Source organism: Megalops cyprinoides, chromosome 5 (assembly GCF_013368585.1).
Source record: "Megalops cyprinoides isolate fMegCyp1 chromosome 5, fMegCyp1.pri, whole genome shotgun sequence".
Classification (NCBI taxonomy): Eukaryota; Metazoa; Chordata; class Actinopteri; order Elopiformes; family Megalopidae; genus Megalops; species Megalops cyprinoides.
In genome coordinates, this window is record NC_050587.1 from 5,517,997 (window position 1) to 5,538,542 (window position 20,546).

Sequence of the window (20,546 nt, forward strand, 5' to 3'; positions counted from 1 at the left end):
ACTTTTGATGGACAGAGCACACACATAGGTGACCCACATCAGCTGCCAAGTAAAAGCTTGATGTGTCCAGCCAATAACTCTTTGAGGGTTTAATCTTACGAACATTCCTTTGCATCAACAAAAATAATCTTGCACTTTGTCATAAACATATCAAAGCAAGTGCTGCTGTTGGGCCCAAGACAGAGTAATTTCAAGGATATAGCTACCAGCATTGTAACACACAGAAACAGTGTTTATCTCTCTGGTGTATCTCACATGTGCTAATACTTTGCATTTTAAGATTACAATCTGATGCAAAGAGTTTCAGCAGATAGAATCTGTCCCCCTTGTACTTTGGAGATGATCCCTGGCTAAGGGAGCGCTGATTCATGTCCCTTCTGTGGGGTGATGCATTGCGGCGTTCTCCCTTCAATGCTATTGAGTGTGCCATTAAAACTGGACAGCAGGAGGGCGGGGGAAAATCATATTTCCCCAGACAGAGTCGTAAATTACAGCACAGAACATGGGACGCAGAGGGCGAAAGAAAAGTCAAGAGGGGATTAGTTATGTGGAGAGCAATGAGGTAAAGTCTGAGAGGAGAAATACAATCAGAGGCTGGCGGAGTAGAGGTTACGCGGTTCACCCAGAGTGTGGAGGTAATATACCTGTGAAATAAAGCACCCATTTCTCCGGCGTACCTACAAGGATAAATCACTGCGGCCAAGACCGCCAGCACCTGCACGGCCCACGACCTGACAAACACCCGCCGTCAAACTCAAGAGCCGCTGTGAAACGCATGCAGAGCATGAGCGCCGACCCCAGTACACCTCTGACGGAGGGCACAAAGCGCCTTATCCTCAATCAGCGTGTGTGTTAATGTGAGTGTGCCTGGGGCGTTTGGGGCGCCGTCGCAGCAGCTGAGATCTCTGAGCCATCTGCTCACCTGAGAAGGTGAGGCAGTGGAGCTCTGAAGGGTGGGAGCTTGCTGGCGGCGGCCGGTACAGGATCCTGCCGTTATCCACATCTGCCTGCGTGAAGAAGCGCACTGGGGCGTGGGGCCTGTCCAGGTGTTCAATCACACCTGCGGCGCATTCAGGACAGTGGGAGATTAGCAATCTGTTCACTGAGTGTTCATACAAACACTACCTGTACAAACACTGCATGCCTCTTGATGCCAGCCATCAAATTAACTTTTAATTGCCAAACAAATGCTGCATAAAACCAAAAGCTGTTTAAATGGGCTCTTATTTTCATTTAACCATAAAACTATGAGTTTAGCAGGAAAAGGATTGCTCCCAGAGTGATTCAATTCTCATGCAGTGTGAAATTTTACTGCGATGGTTTTGTCCCAACGAATTAGAAATTTCACGTTATTTCCTATCGCTTGCTCAATTACACACTGTATTGTGTTTGCGCTTGCATTGTAGCCTTTAAATTTTAGGAATGCTGTTCTTCTCAGCCAGCATTCTGCAGAATCAGAGAGAGTCTGGGTTTACCTTGTCCCTGAGCGAGAGGTCTGGTGATGTCATAGACCAGCTTGTCACTGGGCGTGTCCGCGTCCACGAACAAGAGAGCAGAGGGCTGTATCACCGTCACACTACCTGCAAGGGCCTGCACCGAGAAACAAGCACAGCCATGGGCACAAACCGCAAAATGTAAAGACACATGGTCAGAGAAACATGCAACACTGCAGCCTGAACTGCAAGAGAGCTGCGCCTTGTGTCCCCCCTTACTGTGAGCTGCAGGTGTGAGCCCAGGGACAGCTGGGGGAGGTTGGGGGACCGAGGCAACACCCCGATGGTGAAGGTGTGGACATCGCCCAGCTTGTCTGGACACCCCTCACTGGATACCTGCAAACATCAACATCAAACCTTCAGACAATCTCTGCAGTCAGCTGATGGTTCAGCAAAGTGCTTAACAAAGGAAGTGACAGAGAAGCATCTTTCACAGTTAACATGGTATTAAACACCAGGGGTGTTTCTAGCTATTGAAAATATTCGGGGCTATAGCACCGAATGATCGGACCTAACAACGCCACCGTTAAACACTCATTATTGATACTTCATAAAATTCTATCAATTCAAATCACTTAAGGCATTTATAATTAAGATATTTTATCCATCGAATCCTGTCAATTAAGATTATTAATTACACATTTGATCTGGCCTTGCCTGAGGACACAAAACACATGTAACTGATAATGTACTGGCAAAGGTGTAAAGTTATTGGGATATGTCAGTTGCAGTTTTTTATTAGCAAGGTAATGTGGAGAGCAAAGGAGATTCTGTACCCTGAGTAATTTCTGGATTTCTGTAAGGATTTGTAGTTTGATCTGGCTCGGGACCCTCTGTGCCAGCTCTGTGCTGAAGCCACACCCTCACCTGCAGGGAGAAGCTGTCCCTCTCTGTCCCCCGGCCGGAGTGCTGGTACCACACCGCTCCCTCTCTGAGGTCCTGCAGAGTGAAGGATGTGGTCGGCGTGGCCACTCGTCCATCCAGCAGTCTCTCCCACCCATCTGTGGACTCATTGGGCCCAGGCACCAGGACGACTTTACCTGTACCACACAGACAGCACTAACCACGTGGACCAGGTGCACTACACTGCTGCTAGGTCACCTTACCCCTGCCCTCCTTATCACCCTTATCATCTCCTTACCCCTGGATTCAATACCCTTAATTATGTACTTTTTCTGTTAAATGCAAAACATTTATTTGTTAATTCCAGAACCCAGCTATGTCATAATGCTATCTGAGCACTGAAAATAAAAATGTAGCACATGGTTAAATAGATGGTCAAAGCTAAGGTCAACCTGTTTCAGGAATAAATCCAGGCCATATTCCACCATGTGACTGAGTCAATATACTTAGCCAGTTCTGCATGCTTTACCAGGAGGGGATACCAGAGAAGTGCTGTAGGGCAGGACAGCAGCAGTACATACCATATTTGGGGCTTTCCTGGGAGCGGACAATAGAGTAGAGGATCTGTGATTGGCTGGATCCGCTGCGCTCTGCCCTCAGGTGGCTCTCACTGAGCTGCACTGCATCTCCCTCTCTCACCCAGGCAGTGGAGAAGGAGTGAATGTGAGGGCAGGGACCACTCTGCAGAAAGGGGGGGGGGTACGTTTCAACACAGAGCACACTGTGTTTGCATTCTATATTCCCAAACACTTTACACTCAAGAGCCACCTCAAAACATCTACTCTCACATCAGATGAAAAAGCACTCAGGAGTATCAAAGACCTGACAGAGGTATCAAAGTCACCTGATAAGCTTGACAATTATCCTTTTAGAAATTCACCTGCCTCTTGACATCTTTAACACAGGTTTCATGGTCAGGATGTAGACTCTGACTCAGCTGCTGGTGCCTGGAGCACCAGCAGCCAGAGTGAAGATGAATTCAGACAGTGAAATCAGCGAAGAATCAAGCTGTAACAGGGACTACAAAATTGAATGATTGCAAGGAGGCATATTTGGTTTTCCCTATAACACAAACAACCCAAAGTGACATGAACAGATGACCCTAGAAAATGGCTCTATGTATACAAAAAGAGAACTGCCATATCAGTTTAATATGAATTTTCTGATTTTCTGTATGAGTTTATGTGCACGTATTATGAATTTAAAGCAAACTGAAGCAGGACACAACACCTTAGAGCATGATTCAAGATGACCTTAGTGAGAAAAAATAGCAAAGACCAGACTAATATGCATATAAATGCAAGCAGTGTCCCCTCAAACATAATGTGGGGCACAGCATTCTAGCCTGGCTGTGAAGCTATCTCTCTCTGTACAAAAGCTTTCATTATCAGTATGTCCTGTAGCCTTACAATAAAGAACAAGGCCTTTGTAGGCATAACAGATTTTTCGGGGGGTGAAATTCTACCAAACAGCAGCCTTTTAATGCAGACTAAGATTCCTCTTCCTCCACATCAAAGTGGAAGCAAGGAGGCCAATCTAAATCTAGGATTAATCATCACTGCCGCGGAATAAAAGGGTTTCATGAAAGCGCCAAAAAATGTGCTAAGATTAAGTGCAAACGCTAATTGAAATCCGGGGCCTTCTGCTGTGGGGCTATGAGGATGACCACCGTATTTCCAAAGGACCCGAGACAGCGCCTTGTTCAACAGGAAAGAAAGGAATAATAGAAAGCCTCAAATTAAAACCTCTGTAAAACTCATTCTCCTTAGCCTTTCAGTACAGTCAGGAGCTGGCACGCATGCTCTGTCAACTCACGCCCCAGAAGCTGGGCAGCAGTGTAACATGGCGTAACAAGGAGGAGGGCTTGTAACTGAAAGGTTGCTGGTTTGACTCCCTGCTGGGGCACTGCTGTTGTACACTTGGTTGCAAGGTCTTTAACACACAATTGCCTCAGTAAATGTCCAGCTGTATAAATGGATAAAAACTGTAACCTATGTAAGTTGATCTGGATATGAGCGTCTGTAATGTAATGTAATAAGCTGTGCCAGCATGCAGTAAGCTCTGCAAACTCCACGGCGCGCACACTGCTCTGCGTCTCTGTGTGCTTTTCTCCAGAGTCTCACGTCGCACATCGATCCGCAAGCCTGAGGACGACGCGCATCCCTGTTTATCGAAAAACAAACTGACGCCCCGGCGAGGGATATTTGCGTACCTGCTTAAAAATGCTCACAATGGATGTGTTGTCATGTCTCGAAAAAACAATTAGGGAGGTAGCGGGTAATCTAATAAACACCTGGGGGGAGCAGATATGGGAGAGAGGCCGAGAATTCAGGAAGGACAGCGCCTGGATCAATGACGGCGGCCGGCCCGACAAACCGCCGCGATCTGTCTAGACACGCTCTCTGCTGGGGCAGCCGCCGCCTCCACCCTGCTCAACGGGCACCGGAGGAGAGGTGATAATTAAGAGGTGGCTTCACTGGCTGCCTGCCAGCCAGCCGTCACCCCAGGTTAGCTTTACAGTGCCACTCATGGGACCCGGCTCTCTCGTCCCCGTTGCCTCCAGGCAATGAGAGGCTATACATTCTGCAGCGCTCACACGGAGCCCTGGAAGTGCAGGACAGCTCTAAACATTTATGCAAAGGTGTGAAAAGATCATTTTGAATTCAGAGAGGAAGCATGGGCGACTGTGTAGCATAGTGGTGAGGAGCAGGGCTCGTGACCGGAAGGTTGTTGGTTCGATTCCCCATGGGGGCACTGCTGCTTAGTTCTTAAGCACTTAACCCAGGATTGCTTCAGTAAATACACAGCTGTATTAATACATAAAATATAACAAATGTAACCTATAATGTAAGCTATAACACATGTAACTTATAGCATAGTGGTTAAGGAGCAGGACGGTTCGATTCCCCACAGGGGCACTGCTGCTGTACCCTTGAGCACGGTACTTAACCCACAATTACCTCAGTAAATATCCAGCTGTATAAATGGATAACGTTGTAAAAACCTGTAATTGATGTAAGTAGCTCTGGATAAGAGCATCTGCTAAATGCCAATAATGTAATGTAATGTAATACATAAGTCAGTCTGGATAAGAGCATCTGTTAAGTGATAGTAATGTGATGTAGTGTGTAGGATACCACTTGGGCCTGCCCTCTACCTACCTTCTGCTCCACGCGGACCTGGAGGAGCAGGCTAAGGTAGTTGTGCCCGTCGGTGACCTGCAGTAGCGCAGCGTCGCGGGTGCAGCTTGACCCTCCGTGGATGTACCGCAACTGCCTCCGCTCCAGTTCCAGCAGCCCAAACCGCCGCAGAGGCTGGTCGTCGTGGAGACGCGCCAACCGGCCATGCCGGGGCGGGTCCATCACCCTGACCACCACATCCTCGGGGTTGTCGTCATCCTCGATCCACAGCACCAACGCCCCGACGACTGCCGCCTCCCCTCTGGCGACCGCCAATGGCCGGTTGATCAGGACGACCGGAGGCTGCGTGGCAAAGCGGAGAGGACCTCACTCAGCCTCTCTGAGACGCCCCTGCTGGTAGTGGCAGCATCTCTGCACTTAGCGCTTTATCATCTCCTGATGCCAGCAGTACTGACACACTGATAATAAAAGGAGCTAGAGAAACATCCTCTTTCTGCTGTGATCAGAGGCGGGAGCTGACCGCTGACTGTGCCTGTGTTTCCTCACACAGTTCTGCGCCCTAAATAGAGACGGGGCTATTCATATCATCAGCGGCAAATTACATTAGATTAAACACACTCACTTATCCACTACCCAAATATGTCTCACTCTGCGGGGACAGCCAGGGAGCTAATGACGCACGGGCAGCCCCTGAGGGCTAGCTGTGAGAGGGCCACACATCCCGCCCCCTGCTGGGAGGCAATTAGGTGCCGCTCATCTGAGAAATCCTTGCTTTTGAGGCCGTTTGACTAGCAGGCCTGATTTTTTGGGATGCGTCCCTCTGTGGCTCAGCAAGCTGTTGCGCTCGGCAGCGAAACAGTTTGTGGAGTCCCTGAAAGCGGCCTGAGGGAGCTGAGCACCGGCAGTGTTCTCAACGGCTCGGTGCCAGCCGAAATGGGCTCCCTCAGGAGCTGCGTCAGAAGCACCACTTCAATCAAACTTCTAAACTCTGAGTACCAGACTTGAGCAGGTATCACACAATTTATCCTCAGAAAGCAGCAGGAGTTTGATGGGTGATGAAATTAGCAGTAAAAACTTTGTATCGTGTTAATTTTTTTACTCAAAGTTCAGGGGAGCTCAGGAGGAAGCACACAGGGGTTCAACCGAGTCTCAGCCTGGGAACCCCACTATCATTTAACACAACTGAAAACAGCAACCACACAACACAGGCTTGGAGTGATGTAAACACACCCCTCCTTAAGCCACAGAACATTAACGGTTCATGTTTTGTGCCCCACAGTTCACAGAGTGGATTGGCCTTACATAGGAACTGGGAACTACATTATATTCAAGAAAATGGTAGCACTTTTGTTTTATGTGCCTCCATTTTGGGCTGGATTCAAGAGTGGGGGCCTTGTCCAAAGTCAATTTTCTCCCTGGCACCGCGCCTTGGTTCAGTGCCGAGCTCCTGCAGGGCCAGCTTCTCTCTGACCCTGTCCTGCTCCCTGGGAAGGGAGATAAATAAAGAGCAGCATGGAGCTGTCAGGTGCATAATCCTGGCTTTAAATGCACAATTACCTGCATACAGAGCGCACAAGCCATTGGGCTGACTGTCTAAGAGGTGCAGAACACAACAGGTTTTACTGCTGTACTGAAGGCAGCATTCTGCTTGGGGATGCTGCTAAGTAAATTAATAAATGCCAGTGCTCCTCTTTCTCTGTAGTAATATAGCTAAGGTCAGTGGTGCAGGAGGGTGACTGGAAATGGCACATCCCTGCCTCTAATCCCGGGACCACGGCAGGGAAACTGCAGAGAGTCAAAGCTTTGCGTCTGTCCTCTCCGACCGCTCAGTTCTGCACCGTTAACTGTGTCTGGCTCAGGTAATGATGGCGCCTCTCTAAATAAACCATGTCGATGGGCCGAGTCCAGCACTGCCGCAGACTCCCGGGGCGTTTCAGGGACTCGGACGAGGAATCGGGTGAGAAAGCAGGACAGAAGCCAGGCAGAATGCAGACCACACAACCTCAGTGGGCTCTGCCCAATTGTCCTCTGGAAAAACGCGGAACACCACTCTTATGAGGCTCGGAGCAGGCGGACAGTGTGTGGGGCGGGCGTGGCTGGTACCTGCAGGGACACCGCCTGGATGCTGACGGCCGCTGCCTGTGAGAGGAGCTGCGGGTCCGCCACACGCAGGATCAGCCGGCCCCTCCTGCAACAACACCACACCACGGCTTCAACTAGACACCTTCCCTGGGGTTCTGTTTCCCACCCTTTTTAGCTTGTCCAGAAAACTTTTTAATTTCCAGCTCTGGCAAAATATTTCTGTGAAATGATAATTGTAAGGAAATGCAGAATCATTTCTCAGAAGAGAGCCAGAGGTGTCTGTTTCGGTGGAGGGACAGGCAGCTGATGCTCTGTAGCTGAACTCAGTTCTATACTCAGTGTGCATTCTGATACTGCAATGCCTCTGAAGCATTGCACTGATATTTTGGGGAAATAAAATATTCATTAAAATTTTCTGTAAAACATGCAGGGAAGGAAGGGTGTAAGGAAGCTTATTTCGGGTAAGTGACCCAAACATCGCTCTCACAAGCGTTTCGGAAGTCAGCAGAGGGAAAGCATGAGTGGCACACAATTTAAACACGCACACATGCACACACATACACATGTATACATACACACACATTTATATGTGTGCAGACACACATATAAACGCACACACACACACACAAACTCGCATGCGTGCGTGCACACACACACACATTATTTGTAATCAGCGATCAGCGAGCAGACTCACCTGGATTTCTCCCTGTAGTGGGCGAAGCGCACAGCTCCGTTCTGCAGGTCAGTGAGGGTGAAGGTGTCACCCTCCCTCAGATCTGTCCCCTCCCCCTCCCCCAGCCTCAACAGCCTGCCGTGGCTCGGGGGCTCCACAACCCAGAAAACCAGGTCCTCATCGGCGCTGTCCGGGTCTCGAGCGGTCACCACAGACAGGTCGAGGGGTCCAGTTCCCCCGATTGGGACCAGCAGGGACCCGTTCACACGCAGCACTGGGGCCTGGGAGTTCACTGCAGTGAGGGAGAGTTTCCCATCCCTCAGCCTATCAGCAAGGTCACAGGCTACCTCTGCCTGTCATACCAGAATCAGCACATTAACTCAGCATTATCATTTCTGCACAGAAATTAGATTGGGTCTTCAAATTAATTTTATGCTCTGCTGCAGAAATCAGGAAGTGATTGTAAATCAGCTGTGAGTATTCATATTGGAAACAGTAATAAGCAAACAATGAGTGGATATCCCTTCCGTCCTTCCACATCCAAACAAACACTTGCCCTTCATTAAACTTTTTAAAGAGAACCTGGCCAGCCCAGACTCCCTCCTGAAAAAACCCCACGGGAGCACAGGTGCCCTACCCTGGCATGTCCAAGTCCTGGTGTTGGCGTAAAAGCCTTGTCCACAATCCGTGGTGCAAAGGCCGCTCTTCAGGAAGGTGTTCCTGCCGCACGATGTGCACCAATCAGAGCCCTCGCACTCCACGCAGTGGGGTGGGCAGGCTGGGGACGACAGCACAGCACTGAGGCTCAGCGGGCCACCAGCAGGGGGCACTCTACCCTAAAGCTCCTACACGGTCAGAGTTTGTGTTCCGGAAGATGCGAGATACTATGATATCTCCCAGTCTCAGGATTTCAGAGGTTAAGACAGCTGGTCAACTCCAACTTCACTTACATAACACTGGCAGGCATCAGCCCTTTGGAAGTGCCTGCCTCATTCTGAGGAGTGATGACTTAGCATCAGGATCCTGGTGTGCTACTTGCCTTATACATGATGCATTATGCCTCATGTATTATGCCTTATGTGTTATGTGTTATGATCTGTGACATGCACTCTGCGGTGTGATAGTTAAGACGCCAGTGCTACAGCTGCAGTCTGCTGCATGTCATCAGTGAGGTGTGGGTGTGGTAGAGGGGCCTCACCAGAGCAGATCCGTGCAGAGGAGTCCATGAAGAAGCCCCTCCCACAGTCCTGCACGCACAGCCCCCGCAGCAGGGCAAAGGGCTGCTCACACACCCGGCACACCCCAGGACCCTCACACTCCTCACAGCGATCGTCACAGCCTGCCGGAGAAAGGACACACACACACACATGCACACAAACACACACACACGTGCGCACATACACACACAGAGACACACAGGCACACACATGCACACGCACACACACACACGCATACATACACACACACACACACAGCCGCATGGACACACACACACACACACACACACACACACACACATGCACACACAGCATGCACATACACATAGACACACGCACACACAAAGAGCCACAAACACATACACACACACACACACACACACACACACACACACAAACACGCACACACACATATGCACACGCGTACACACACCCACACACAACCTCATTTAGGTTTGGATGGCCCAGTCCAGAGAGGACACTGTGGATGTCCACAGCATCTCTTTCTAGCCCTGTTAATGACTACATGAACTCAAGAGAAGGATGCGTAATAAATGTCAGGCACTGACCCAGACAGCTCTCCCCATCCTGGTAGGACCCCGTGGCACAGCCTTGGATGCAGGTCCCACCCTGCAGCACATATCCCTCAATGCAATGCAGGCAGTCAGAGTGTAGTGGACCTCTACAAGCTACACAGCTCTGGTCACACTCTGCAGGAGGGAGAGAGCCACAACCAGGAAAACAACACTGAGTCACTCAGTTACATCTACCACCTCACAGCCTGTTATAGAATACAACACTGAGTCACTCAGTTACATCTACCACCTCAAAGCCTGTTACAGGAAGCCCACTGAGTCACTCAGTCACATCAACCACCTCACAGCCTGTTACAGGAAGCAGCACTAAGTCACTCAGTCACACTGACCATCTCACAGTCTGTTACAGGAAGCAACATTGAGTCAGTCACATTTGACAACTTTTTGCCTGTTATAGGCAGCACCACAGTGGAACCTGATCCATCCACACACAATCCAACTAGGAAGTGACATGACCTTTGCTCTGTAGGTAATGATGGGAGTTGGGGTTACCCTAAATTCTTACATTTTTCATCAGAAACAATATGCTGCCTCCTTATAATGTTCTGACAGTAGGTACATAAAGAAGTATGGAGCTTCACTGAAGCTAACCACAAAAGAACACGATTGCTACTTCTGCACTGTCTTGCAGTGGTATTCTTAGAAAGACCATGTGATACTTTTACATGACAGCATGACTGCACCGAGTGTATAAAATGAAACAGGATGTTCTGTACCTTTCAGTGTAGTACGTACGTCTGCATATTTCAAGGCAGGAAACGGTATTTTATGTCCAGGTCACCATCCTGGGCCATTTGAGTCATTTACATTTATTCAGATAACATAAAAATTTGTTTGAAATCAAGGTCTACTCACTAGGTTTGCCTCTGCCTCCTATCCCTAACATGTACTGTGAAACTGGTCCTGTCCCCTCTGCCTGTCTGCATGTTACCATAAAATCTGCTTAAATGGATATTGATTCGGGTGTACCATGCAAAGGGAACACACAGCTTAGATAAGCTCTCTTGGAGTCTGTATTTATGCATTGAAGCGCCCGTGATCACTTTTTAAAGACTATGTAGCAACACTGTGATTTGCAAAAGCAATTTGCACACAGCAGCACTGCAATAATGAATTCTAAGCTGCAGGGCTAGAATGTTGGTTAAGTGGCCACCAAAGGATTTCAAATTAGCTTGTGTTTTCACTTATTAAAACAAATGAAGTGGTTTTTAATATGTATACCCACTATACTAAAGGTAAGCAACAACTTTCTGATATTTTCAATAACCTGCAGAGGCACTATTAATATCTTATCACTACAATCATCTCGCTTTTCCTTCTACCGTCCAAAGTGTGATGTTCTGTCACCTGTATCAGCGAGGGCGGTAGCAGCACCTTGGCTCGTCCAACCCCGCCCACCTGGTTTCCCAGGTAACCCGCCTTGTTGAATGGGATAACAGTCTCCTGCTGAAGCAGCACTTACCTCCCACTCCGAGCACTGCTCCAGCTCCCCCGTGATTCCACTTCTCTTTGCAATAAAGGAAGCGTGCATTACGCTCGGTGGGAGACGCGCTGCTTTGTGCCTCCAAAGTGCACAAACATCATTAAGTCTCTTTCTCCCAAGAAAGACTGAGTAGAAGCAAAACAACCACTCTGCACCTGTGTTTATGTTTCCACCTATACAGACGCACTCATCTGCACTGCACTAATCAAAACTATGCATAGCAAAAATACTTGCAAGGTTTCTCTCTAGTGCCATAAAACATTTTATTTCTAGGGGGTTTAGACCAAACCAGTGGAATCGCTGCTTAAACTGTCTGACTGAAATACAGTCCCGATAAAGACAGGGTAAAGGAAATGTATTGCTGCAACATCAAAATGTAAGTTCACTAGAATCGCTCCACTCAAACACAATTCCTGTCTGTACTGGTCCCTCAGTGGTGGAATGAACTCAACACGGAGGTCAAGACAGTGGAATCACTGGCCATCTTCCAACTCAGACTGAAGACTCACCTCTTCAAACTGCATCTCAGTTCCACCTCAATCCCAGCCCCCTAACACCTGCTGCTTGCACTACTTGCTGTTTATTTTACATGTCTAGTGACTGATGTATGGTAGAATACTTGGCTTCCCTTGTCTAGTAAGATTGCACAAGTTAACTAGTATGGCTTCAATAGTGCTCACACTTTCTGGTCTGGGAGTGTTGTTAGCCTGGTCTGACACTGTTGTTCATTCAACTTGAATGCATGTACTTATGTTGTATTGTGTTGGAAATTGCTCTAGATAAAAGCGTCTGCTAAATGAATATAATGTAATGTAATGGTAGTTATAGTGCCCTCTAGTTGAAAAGGCAGGAGAATGTGCTGCCCAGTCTCCTGAAATGACTGTCTCTCTGTGAGTGTAATGATACAGCCAGCAGAAAACGCAAGGCCACAGGTGGGGTATTACCTCGGCAGGTGCGGCTGGTGTGGTTGAGGTAGTGACGGGGAGGGCAGCTCTCGTACTGACACCCCCCAAAGAGCAGGACCTTGGCAGCATCTCTGCAAGAAGTGCAAACTCCAGCCTCCACACATGTCAGACACTGCCTGTCACATGCTGACACACAAATGAAACACACTTACAAAATGTCCCTTTACATATGATAAACAACTTTTCACAATGGAATGGAACTGGTACTACATGGTACTACATACTCATCCCTATTTCAATTTTGTTTAAGTCAAATGTAAATGGCAGTTCCAAGGTGTACCTCGACACACTCGCTTCTCATCAGCATAGTATCCAGGGAGACACTGGCAGGCACACAGACCAGTGACAGACAGGACCAGGGGGGCGGGGCAGGAAGTGCAGGAGAGGGGTCCTTCATCACTGCAGCTCTCACAGGAAGAGTGGCATTCTGGGAATTAATGTCAAGCAATGCTGTTACTCTGAAATGTGGACAGACCCGTTAAAACAACTTACAGTCCTCTGTCTGCTCTGTTAACTGTCTCAAGTCAAGCAAGGGCAAACTCAATACTTTCTGTCAATACCTAGACTTCAAGTGTGAGAACATTTTTACCAGCTGCTTTGGAGGAACCTATTTCCTAACAACCCCAAATACTGCACCCTAAGCAGAAAAACATCTCCCATACATACTTAGCTCTCGGAACCAGGTGAATTTGGACAATGCAAAACCTGGCTCAGTTTGTTAAGCTTGACATATTCTTGTCAGAAACACAGACTGAGATGCCAATATGTGCGAGTGGTGGTGAACTCCACTCAAACACACACCACAAGCAACTACCTGCCTTCTTCCCATATGGGGTACTTAAGCATTCTAGAATATCAGTGTTACTGAGGACATGAGCCAGAGCAAGCTGTGTCAATAAATCAAACAAGATTCTACTGATCAACATCCTGCATTTGCACCTGTTAAAAAAGCAAGTGTGGCATCGCTCTCCAAATGCACCATGTCTCATCACATTCATTGCCCTGGGCTGTGAAATGATCCAATGACATGCAATCCAGTGAGATGATCCAATGCACAGTGGAAGACGCAGCCCAGCCCTCCAGAGCCCTGCCTGACTTTGCAAAGCCATGGACCAGATTATACTCTATATTAGCCAGAGGCTGTCCAGATCTCAGACACTGCTGAATCCGTAAACTGTCCCCGGAGGGAACTGGGGCATTTGAGTGGTATTTCTGGGACTCTCATTAACTGTTCACTCCCTGTCATTTGTAATGACAGGTTATTATCATTAGGCTGTCATCACACCAATCAGATTTACCTAAACGAGGCTAATGTCATGGCCATACTTACTGCTGCAGGTCTCGTTTCGGGTGTAGTACCCTGATGGGCACTGAGAGACACACCTATCCCCCAGCAGGAGGTCTCGTGGCCCCTCGCACTTTAGACAGACGCTCCCACCTGTCTGAGTGTCTGCCACACAGCGCTGGCAACCTGCATGGCATTCTGGAAAACAGAGAAGGGAAGGACCATGGAGCGGGCTGTATAAACCTGTTTGTCATACCACAACATGTTCCTGTCTTTATCAGACGGTGCAGGGGGCAGTTTGAAGACTGGGGCAGACACTGCCAGCACTGGGTGCTGTGAAGCCAGTGTGCTGCAGCAAACCTGATGACAACAAACAGCACCAATGCATGACAGAGAGAAAATATTTACCAAACATCCACTGTATTTGGCAGGAAAATTTATTTACTACATTTAAGACTTTTTTTAAGCATGAGAGATTTTTTTAACAATTGAGCCATGCAAGCCCATTGCTTTGGCTATGATTTAAGATAGAGGAGCTGCTGGATTGTATCTAAACTCAAAAGCAATGACCATCAAAAACACAGATTAATCTGAGCCTTGAATCCATTCTTCTTAGCATGAAGGCAGATATGAAAGGGGTCTGGGATTTCAGGAAATTAATGAAATTGGGCCCATGGAGCAGAGCACAGGGGCTGTAATTCTAAAGCAAGCCGCCCAGCCACCCCCAGAGCAGCGAAGCGCCACCGGCATCACCAAATCTCATTTCAAAAAGCCGATCAGCACACAACAGGCCGCAAAGCTGCCTCCTCCTGTCCAGTAATGGCAAATAAAAAAACATCCTGATGTAAAAACCAAAACACTTGATAAGATGTATGAAAGTATTTATTAATACAGGAACACACCTATAAATGAATACACTGTAAATGTGACACATTAATCAGTGGTTATTTGACACTAAAACTCAGTAGCTACAATTCACACTGATGAAAGAGAGACCCCTCCAACCATGTGTAGTAAGTGCTACACCCCCTCCCAAGACACACACACACACACACCAATCATTGTTTCTAGTGCTCCAAATGTCGCCCGCAACTCCTGATGTGCCAATGGACCAGCAGCTACAATAGAGGAACTTTCTGTGACCCAAAACCAATCTTGGTCACAATGTGCAGCAGACACAGATAGCTAAACTGGCATATTCTGACAGAGTAAATGTTGCATGTTTTCAGCTCCTGGCAAACACACGCTCCCAGCACCTTATCTGACTGACCATGTTTTGATATTCAATGAGCAGATGTGAACACTTCCTTTACAGGTTCATCCCGGGCCCGGCCGACATTCCACCGACAGGACATTCCGATTAAAGTTTTAAAGGGTGAGGCTCAGGAGGCCAGGCTGCGGATTAGCAGCCATTAGGAGGAGCATTAATGCAGGCACATTCATTCAGTCCCATCCTTTAAATATTAAATAGCTCCTCCATTCAAGAACAATCCACAGTCATTTAAGCACTTCGCGGGTCACCTTGTAACAGGAGATTGGCTTAATGTACGGCAGGGTCAGCTGCGGAGGCACCATTTTAGCGATCTCTTTGAAAAAACCTCTTTTGGGACTCCGCACAACGGGCTTACAGATGCCCTGGCACTGAACCGGAAAGTCTGACCAAAGACGGGACCATCAATGATTTTGCTAACCACCCATTTTTATTATTTGCTTAGCAGATATGATTATCTCCGGCAAGTTGCGTAAATTAAATCTTTCCTGTTAACAGTTTGTACAGATGCATCGTTAGAAATGGAATTCGTGAAAGTTGACGGTACAACGGCGTTGGCCCAATCAAGATTTAAACCTACACCTCTCTGTTTGAGAACTTTGTTCTGGCAAGTGCCGTTCTGCACCGCCAGCCAGGACCGGACTAATGACTTTAAACTTTTGTTGTTGTTGTCACAGTTGTTCAGATTAGTTCAACGAAGTCTGCCTCATTCCATCTCACTTAGCGACCCATCTCTGGAGTTTTTTTTCCCCCGTTATTATCATTCCGGTCACACGCTCATACGGACCTGAATGTTCTTGCTGCGCTACAGGCATTCTTTTTTTACGAGCGTGATTATGTTTGTTCATTTTCCATTCCTATGCCAAGAATGATTCATTTTCACATTACGTAGTGGTTATTGCTGGTATATTCCAACAAAAGTATAGATTGGAACTGTAGCCCGAGTCCACATAAAAAGCGCCGTTAAAATTCTGCCGCAGGGAGCGCGTTCACGCTGAAACTTTTATCAGACACGTCTGCGGGGGGTTTTAGTGCACAGGCGCACATAGTTCAGTCGCACTACGCCACTCCCGAATAATGAGTCCGGAGACAGGTGGGCACGCTGATGCAGTTAGCAAGCCCATCAAAAAGTCACACAATTTCAGCCTTCAGCCCGGAAGAGAGGATTGATTCGTGACTTGCGGAGGATTTGGGTATGCACAGTTTATTAATTTAAAATACGTCAGAACTCTTTAGGAGGCAGGGCCAGGGTGAACTGTTGAAGGGCGCTCAGGGATGTCGAGGGGAAGAGAGAGCGGAATTAAAGTGAAGCTAATGACATGTGCATTTTAAAACATGATCCAACCGTGAGCAAAGTGTCGATGGTACTTGACATTAAAGGACTGCATAACAGGAGGGGGTTACGTTAGAGGGTGACGTGATGCAAATATTTAGTAACGGAGTTGGACTAAGGACAGTCAATTAATAGAAACTCATGAAAGCTGAGTTCCAACTCCTTTTGGGAGACTGTAATCATCTAAAATGCAATTAAAACAACGTTTCGATCCCACTGTTTACACTCGGGGACGGGGAACGTTTGTCTCGTTGAAGAGTGGTTTTTCTGTGATGACGGGGAAACAAATTACAAATTTACCTTTTAATCAAGAAAGGCGCCCATAGCATTTAAAATGACTCCCCTTGCATTTCATACTTTTTAATCCACTTTTTCCATCGAAAGCCCATGTTATTTGAAACAAACATTGACTCCCTATTCTTCCCTTTTGAATCTGTTACACTGTCACCAGCAGTATATTGGCACTCTCTTTTAAGAAAATGACTTGCATATCAATTTCCAAATAAAGTTTCAACAAATGACCATGAGTCATTGACTGTTAGTGTTTTAGGTCACGTTCAGGCCCTTTCCTGACAGACTTACACAGACCAAAGACACAATTTAAATAACCCAACTGAATTGAATTTGAATACATTTAGTGATGAAGCGACATGGTTTATGACCTCTTGTCACACCCCCCTCCCCCCACCCTTTGATGCTCCAATATGTGTTAATACTGAAAAATAGATAAATTCAATTATCCTTTTCACAGCAGTTAGTACTCAGCAGTTCTAGTAGTAGTCACTCAATAGTAGGCCTTTGCCGAGATCACTGAGCCTAAAGAAAGTGAGTGTGAGCCGCCTGTGTCCTGTCTTAGAATGGAGCCTTCCTGTGGATTGCACTGTGATTTTTAAAGGCCTGCCGGGCCAGATTTCACAGCATAGTACCATAAGATAATAATAACAAGAGGGTCCATTTAGGTGACAGGTCGGCAACCTACTTTCACTTGTCATTTCCCAGCCAGCCCAGCCAAGATCAAAAGTCCTCATACCCTCCTCTGCCTCTGCTGCAGCTGCTCAGCTCTCCTTCAGCTGCTCAGCTCCCCCCAGCTGCTGCTCCAGCTCTTCAGCTCTCTCTGTTGGACACTCACCAGCACGCTCCCCTAGTGCATTCTGGTACTGTCCCTCAGGGCAGCTGGTCCAGCAGAGGCCATCACGGAGAATGGCGTGGGGTGGACAGGCCAAGCAATCTGCCTCCATGGGGCCTGAGCACTCCCTACAGGACCGGTGGCAGGCTGGGGAGGGTTGGGGGAGATAGAAAAGGAACGGGAGGAGGCATTAAACAGCAAAAACCGCAGCTGCAGAAGAGTGAGCGAGAGGCACAGAGAGGTTAAAGACGACGGCTGCATGCAAATGAGGGTCCCAGTAATGAATTACAAATGGACAGCTTTGAAAAAACACCCTTTAATATTTAATTGATTGAATGAGTTTTGAAAATCTGCGCATAACATCAAGCTTCAGCCAACAAGTAAAAGCAATCGGCAGGCCACTAAATGACCGGCTTGACATGAAATGCATGAACTTCTGGATTAAATGACTTCCTTTGGCGAGTTGAACATTTTGTAAATTGCTGACTCTTTGCGCTGAGTTTAATAACCCTTCCCTCTTGATTCCTGTAGGAATAGCCCACAGAGCACCTTTGCAGCACTCTTACAAAATATGCACCATATTAAAAAGCACAAATGAAGTAGACTTTAATAAACTCAGACATCTGCTGCAAAGAGCTTTTTCACTTCTCGACTCTTCATCTCATTTAAATAACCTGCAGAATTTCTGACAGATGGGGAATCACGCACAGAAGCAACACTCTACACAATTAAAGATTTAAAACGCATCCAGCTACAGAGTAGTTGCTCGCTGCCGAATCCCACGGGTGGCATCGCTCGGCCATTAAAGACCACAGTGATATGGCTTCCCTGACAATGAGGCGTGATGTCACGTGTAATTGAGAAAGGTAGATTTCTCTCACCGTTGCAAGTGCCGTTGTGGCTGTGGAACCCTGGGGGGCACCTGTGGAGACACTGTCCCTGGTGCAGAATGGCTGGGGGAAGGCAGGAGGTGCAGTCCTGAGCACTGGTCCCAGTGCACTGCAAACATGACGAGTGACACTCTGGAAGAGACAGAGAGAGCCATCACCTCAGGCAGTCAGTGCATATTATTCTTAAGTCAGTGCTTAAAATTAAGTCAGTGCTCAGTATTCTTATGTCAGTGCTTAACTCCACGAACCCTGCCCTATTTGTTTATGTTTCTTGAGGACGCTTAGGCAGATTATTGGGGTCTATAATAGCAATCCGCACATCGTGTAGCATTTTATTCCAAATGACTTTCTCCAATGGAAAATGCTATTAGCAGCCCTGGCCGTGACATGAGGAATTTGATATGCCTTTTTATATGAGGTAAAATGATTTTCGCTTGTTGAAAAAAAAATTGTTTACTTGAAAGCCCTCCCAAAGGAAAATGTGTCAGCTCACTTATTTCTGAGAGACACATATCTAAATACACTTCAGCTACAATGAGGCAGAAATTACATCCTCATTGTTAGTGGTGTGACGGACCGTAGCTGATCCGTGATCCGTAAAGACACCCCCCCCCCCCCAAGGTTCAGCATGCATGTAAATCACGGATTACTGCAAAGTTTTATCATAATAGTGTGAAATACAGTTTTACTGCCGCTGTTACTTTTTAAAGTAATAATTCCCTAAATCTCGATGCAGAGTTGCAGTGAAAAGATACAAACATTTGTATGAATATCTTTGTGTCTAACTGTGCCAGCTAGCTAGCTAATTGACTAGCTAGTTGCGACTGACATTAACCTGCTATCTGGATAATACCAACCTATCTAGCTATCACTAGCTAACTTAATGAAAGAACTAGCACCCAGCTTCATCTGTTCAAAGAAGTTGAAACTAATGTTAGCTAGCTAGCTGGCAGTTAAGTCCAACGAGTCCAAGTGTAAAATGTATATACATGCACTATATAGTGAATAGGGAGTGATTTCGGACACAGCCGCAGAACAGCAGAACAAGTGCTCATATTGCACTTTAATTTAATAATTGAGTATTGAATATTTTATTTTAAGATTTTATTTAAACATTGGACATCTTGAATGTTTTCACTTAAGACCATGGGCAAAAGTTCCTTTCTTTAAGTGTTCTTTAAGTTCTTTAAGTAATACATGGAAAGCAAAGTTATATTTGTCTTTTTTTTTTACTGATCCGAAAAATGATCCGCTACATGACTCAAAAACCGTGATACGATCCGAACTGTGAGTTTTGTGATCCGTTGCACCCCTACTCATAATCCTGTTGTTTACTGATATCTGACTGAATACTATATAAGACCCATTTCTGGTACAGAATAGCAAGTGAAGAACATGTTTCTGCATCTTGGAGTGACCGAGATATTGAAAGGAGATGAATTGGAGTTCTTTTTGAAGTGCATAAGAGTATCATTTTTGGGGATGCAGAAATATAGACAGACTTCAGATCATACCACAGAGTTATTCAGCAGAAACTCTTGATAGACTCCAGGGGTTAAATTCTTCAGTCAATACTTAATATTCTTAATTCAGTGATTAGTAGTCTCAAATCAGCGCTTAACATTGAGAAAGTCAGCACTTAATATTTGTAAGTCAGAGGTAGTATATAATAAGAGGAACCTTAAAGAACCTGTTTTTTTTCCCAAGTTTCTTCTACTGGATACTTTTGCTACTTTTGCTGGATAGTTTTGCTACTACGGTAGCAAAACTCTGATCCCACAGGGCTACAGTTCCACAGATTTTACACAACAGGTCTTTTCACAGTCCACTGTCTCGCCACAAAGCATGCTGACACATCCGTTTGAGCAGCTACTACTACTACATTCAAGATTGGACACTGAAAGGTCATGATAGAATAAAACCAAATAGAGTGCAGCATTTTACAGCCCTTAGGAACAGGGCTCTGCTCTCTCGCTAGTTTTCAATCAAAGACAGTAATGACTGCCAGTAATGACAACCCTTGGACCAGCGCCAATCTCGGACCCTCTCAGTTCTCTCTCTGCTGTCCCACCTAAAAAACAGAACATGCT

General features: G+C 46.7%; 1 protein-coding gene across 1 annotated transcript in view; it reads right to left on the reverse strand.

Annotated features, from left to right (window-relative positions):
• LOC118777600 (extracellular matrix protein FRAS1-like) overlaps positions 1-20,546 on the reverse strand; it is a 65,551-nt gene that overhangs the window by 26,611 nt on the left and 18,394 nt on the right. Inside the window, exons 13-29 of the mRNA XM_036528696.1 lie at positions 18,448-18,588; positions 17,570-17,713; positions 13,883-14,035; positions 12,833-12,979; positions 12,532-12,678; positions 10,078-10,218; positions 9,490-9,630; positions 8,929-9,069; positions 8,313-8,583; positions 7,640-7,724; positions 5,558-5,878; positions 2,918-3,077; positions 2,361-2,533; positions 1,713-1,829; positions 1,476-1,590; positions 923-1,060; positions 645-677 (exon numbers count right to left, since the gene is read on the reverse strand). Coding sequence (XP_036384589.1) covers positions 645-677; positions 923-1,060; positions 1,476-1,590; positions 1,713-1,829; positions 2,361-2,533; positions 2,918-3,077; positions 5,558-5,878; positions 7,640-7,724; positions 8,313-8,583; positions 8,929-9,069; positions 9,490-9,630; positions 10,078-10,218; positions 12,532-12,678; positions 12,833-12,979; positions 13,883-14,035; positions 17,570-17,713; positions 18,448-18,588 — 2,568 coding nt within the window. The remainder of the gene's footprint in view (positions 1-644; positions 678-922; positions 1,061-1,475; positions 1,591-1,712; positions 1,830-2,360; positions 2,534-2,917; positions 3,078-5,557; positions 5,879-7,639; positions 7,725-8,312; positions 8,584-8,928; positions 9,070-9,489; positions 9,631-10,077; positions 10,219-12,531; positions 12,679-12,832; positions 12,980-13,882; positions 14,036-17,569; positions 17,714-18,447; positions 18,589-20,546) is intronic.